We start from the raw sequence: 4,313 nt of genomic DNA on the forward strand, positions 1-4,313 counted from the left end.
GCGTCGCTTCCCATACCTAATTCTGTCAACAAGAAATACTACAGAATTAGAGATATTCTTATCAAAAGACATACATATGACAGCCAGCAGAAACCTTGATTTATTATTACCTGGAGGTGTATAACCAATAGTTCCCCCTACACCTGTAGAGCTTTTTGAATTTGCTGATGAGTTTGGAATTGCTGGTGGAACAAATCTTGCCAAACCAAAATCACCAACATGTGCAGTCATGTTCTCATCGAGAAGAATATTGCTTGGCTTCAGATCACAGTGAATTATTGGGGGTTGGCAATCATTATGGAGATAATCCAGAGCACAGGCAACATCAATGGCAATGTTTAATCTTTGAATAAACCGGAGCTTCTTGTGCTCTTCCTGTGACTCAGATTTCTCCTGAGTAGTGAAATGTAACCAGTCCTGTAGACTTCCCTTATCCATGTATTCATAAACTATGGCCTTGAACTCATTACCTTCATAATCAATACCTGAGCATGCACTTAGAACCTTTACAAGATTACGATGTCTAATGTTCTTTAAAACCTCACATTCAGCTAAAAAACTCCTGGAAGCTGCATGGTGTGAAAGGTCTAGTACCTTAATAGCAAAAATCGTACCATCGTGTTAAGAAATTCCTTTATATACAGACCCAAAAGCACCCACTCCAAGCAAATTTGATGCAGAAAATCTATCAGTTTCCCTAAGTAGACACTGATAAGATACTACTAAATTGCCGTATGCCAAGAAACAAACTATGAATGTCAATCCTATAAGCCCACTAACTACAGGAATTACTATTTTCAAGGGAAAACCTGATTTCCTTTCTTTGTTTACCTCTACAACGCAAGCCGGAAGGTCCAACTCTGGTACACCCCCACAGAGATTTCTATTTCCTATGATGGAAACCACAGTAGCATTACTAAAGATGCCTCCTGTTGGGACAACACCTTCCAAAGTATTGCTAGACAGATTTAAAATCTGCAGAAATTTGAAGTCCTTCAAGAATCCCGGGATCCACCTGACAGATTATTGATAGAAAGGACTAAAAGTCCCAGGCCTCACAAACTATTCATGGTTGAAGGAATACTACCCTGAAAGTTGTTGTTGTTTAAGTCTAGTGCTTCAAGTTTCACACAAGTACCTATACTGGTAGGATTCTGGCCCTGCAACTTGTTATCAGACAAGTTTAAGTAGCCTAGACTTCTCAACTTCCCAATTTCCATCGGAAGGAAACCAGTTAATTGGTTCTGAGATAGGTCCACGCCCTCTGACAAGGATGAGAGTTCAAGAATTTCTGATGGTATGAAACCACTAAGGTTATTTGAACCAAGATCCAACAGTTCCAAATTGTGGCATTTGCCTAAACTAGGAAGGAATTCTCCCCTGCAGATTGTTTTCTCTTTAAAACTGGAGTTTGGTTAAAGAAGCTAAATTTCCCAATCAGATTGGAAATTTGGCCAGAGAACTGATTTCCAAGTAAAGCCAGCTCTTGCAAATATATTAGATCACCAATTTCAGACGGAATTTCATCGTGAAATCTGTTGTAAGCTACAAAGAAAGCCTGAAGCTTCTTGATATTGGATATCCCTCTTGGGATTTCTCCAGAAATCTGATTATAAGACAACGAAAGCTCTATAAGCTCAGTCGAAAGATTACTAATAGATGCAGGTAAGACTCCACCAAAATTATTTGTATTGAGCTCCAAAAGCTCCAAGCTAGTGGCATTCACCAATGTGATGAGAAAGCTAAGGTCATCATCCTCCCCCTTCCCAAGATAATTGAAAGCAACTAAAAATCTCCGCATTTTCAGCAAATTTCCAATGGGTGGTACTTTTCCTGTGAGTCTATTTCTACCAGCAATAAGAGACTGAAGATTCGTAGCATTTGACAATGTTACCGGAATATTTCCAGTTATATTGTTTCTATAAATGCTAATGAACTCTAAATTAGGAAGAGAAATACCAAGCAATGGAGGCAATTTTCCTTCTAAATGGTTTGTTCCAACATCTATGGCCACGATAGATGAACGATTGAAAAGACAAGGAGGCAGGGTACCACTCAAGTTGTTTTCATTCACTACAAAGTACTTTAAGTTGAGCAATTGACATAATTCATCAGGTATTTTCCCTAAAAAATTATTCTTGCTTGCAGAAAAGGTTATCAAGTAAAGAAAGATTACCAAATGAAGGCGGAATTCCTCCTGTAAAATAGTTAGAAACAAGGTATGTTTTGAACTCTTTTGCTAGTTGGAGAGCAATATTTGATCCAAAAACCTAACAACGAAAGCATTTTTGAGCAAAAAAAGTATGGAGAGTAAAAAGTGACTCGTTTTGAATAGTCCTAAAGGTATATTACAGTGCAATTAAATTGGGGTATCATTGCAATTTAAAAATTCGTAAGTGAGAGATTTCTCTTATCACTCCAGTCTTCTTATGGTGTTTTGTCTTTATAGGGCTAATTATTAGGCAAGTACAATCAACGACTTGAGCAAATGATAAATCAAATGGTCGGCAAGTCTTCAATGTGAACTCTTTGACCATTTTCCCTTCTAGAACAACTTCGGAATTTCAAGATGCTTTAAATTAAATGTTTTCTTATTTTTTCTCATATATTTATTAAATAATATATGAGAAAAACCATCAACAATAAAGAGCATAAAATGATTGAATTTTCCTTAACATGAGTGGTTGTGTTGTTCTATTGGAACTACACTAGTTGATAATTCATCAAAGCACTATTTGATTTGCTAATGGTATAATTTATCTCTAATGTATTTGAGCTTTAGACATCGCGGTTGAAATCTACTATCTTTGTTCAGCATCCATGTCAAAACAAGTTCACTGCATCTGGTAACTCCATTGCATCTCACTGTCTAAAATGACCTGAAGGAACAATAGATAGACATTTCGACAAATGAATTATATGTTAGAAAAGTAAATTAAATGTTCTAAGAAAGCAAAATGTCATATATGTCACATTTCACATCACAAGATGTTTAGACACACTAATCTCATATATGTCACATTTCTCATGAACAAAAACGAGGCATTGGCATTAACAGGATTAATAATACAATGATTCAAAATACAGCTAGACAGTGCATCAATCTTTACATAGTCAGGTGAATCAAATCAGTCAGTTCTTCCAAGGAAACAATCATATTCAGGTGTCAGACCTCTAAAACTGGCACCGATCCAAAACATAGAAAGCATCATGCAGCATGAAAGCCAATCATCACCTCCCATGCACACTGGCAGGTGATCGAGCACCTTTATCACTGCTAATGTCTTCATCAATTTCACTTCCATCAACCCACACAACGTTGTTGCTTACGCTCACCTCAGAACTAGCATTACTGCTAGTGGCTAGTGGGGAGTCAGGCATGTTAATTGACCTGCTTGTCCTGCCTCTAGTAGGCGGCCCTGATCTCACACTGTACATAGAGGATGCTGGAATATTAGTCATCAAGGGACGCAGATTACCCGGGACTCTCTGCCTTATATCCTGTCCAAGAGCAATGTCTCAAAGTTAAGCAAATCCTAAAAGGATAAGAGAACAAGAAGGCCAACAAGACGGATCATCTAAGACTTAGAGCTATAAAAAAATTAAACAACAAATATTGCTACTCTAATCAGTTTTTGAAAATATACTTATGTCTTCAGTCTGTTGTACAACACAATATTCTATTAGCATAGGAATGTGAAAAGAATGTACATACCATATGTCTAATAGCCATATCCAAGGATTTCTTTGATAATGATCTTCCAAAACCTGAGCTATCAGGTGATGAAGACTTTGCAGATAAGTTACTGTGTGGAGAATGTTTGTCGTCTTGTTTCGGAGGAACCAGCTTCCGCATATTTATTACCCTTTCAACCATTTTGGTCCCAACCATACCAGGGCTTACATTGTCCTTGGCTTTAGCATGAAGTCGGCTCATGGATGGGACAGGGACAGAGCTTCCACTGCTATGCATGGTTTGTGTTGATTTATATCATCTCTTTCCAAACTACACAAACTCAAGATTTTGGCAAACAAAAAAAACTCACCAGCTTAGAAGGAAAAAGCCATTTTCAAGGTAGAACAATACTTACACTCAACAAAAGGATCTGATAAAGTGCTGAAGCATCTTTGTTGAGTTTGAGTTTTGTGTCTATCATTTTATAAGTTATTGCATCTTGAAAATTCTCAAGTACACAAGCAAAGACCATCTCAGTGAAGTATTCTCCGACAAGTGCAACAACGACCTAATCGAGTTGCAAGCGTCATAGTGTGTCTTAGGAGTTATACTTTTGTGCTTACATTGTAAATCTGTT

At 37.4% G+C, this 4,313-nt stretch overlaps 1 protein-coding gene across 1 annotated transcript; it reads right to left on the reverse strand.

Annotated features, from left to right (window-relative positions):
- Positions 1–3,174: 3,174 nt before the first annotated feature.
- Positions 3,175–3,973, reverse strand: LOC102588142 (uncharacterized). The gene is made up of 2 exons (XM_006367310.2): positions 3,716–3,973; positions 3,175–3,501 (listed from the first exon to the last, which is right to left on the reverse strand). Exons 1-2 carry the CDS (start codon positions 3,971–3,973, stop codon positions 3,232–3,234), a joined length of 528 nt encoding a protein of 175 aa, XP_006367372.1. The 3' UTR covers positions 3,175–3,231.
- Positions 3,974–4,313: the final 340 nt, after the last annotated feature.

The sequence above is a fragment of the Solanum tuberosum genome, unplaced genomic scaffold (genome assembly GCF_000226075.1).
Source record: "Solanum tuberosum cultivar DM 1-3 516 R44 unplaced genomic scaffold, SolTub_3.0 scf00762, whole genome shotgun sequence".
Taxonomy (NCBI): domain Eukaryota; kingdom Viridiplantae; phylum Streptophyta; class Magnoliopsida; order Solanales; family Solanaceae; genus Solanum; species Solanum tuberosum.

Bases quoted from the DNA above. Each gene is read 5' to 3' on its own strand.
- LOC102588142 (XM_006367310.2), bottom strand. From the start codon at position 3,973: ATGCATAGCAGTGGAAGCTCTGTCCCTGTCCCATCCATGAGCCGACTT. The intron at 3,502-3,715 runs GTATGTACATTC...GCTCTTGGACAG, and splicing joins ATATGGCTATTAGACATATG to GATATAAGGCAGAGAGTCCC.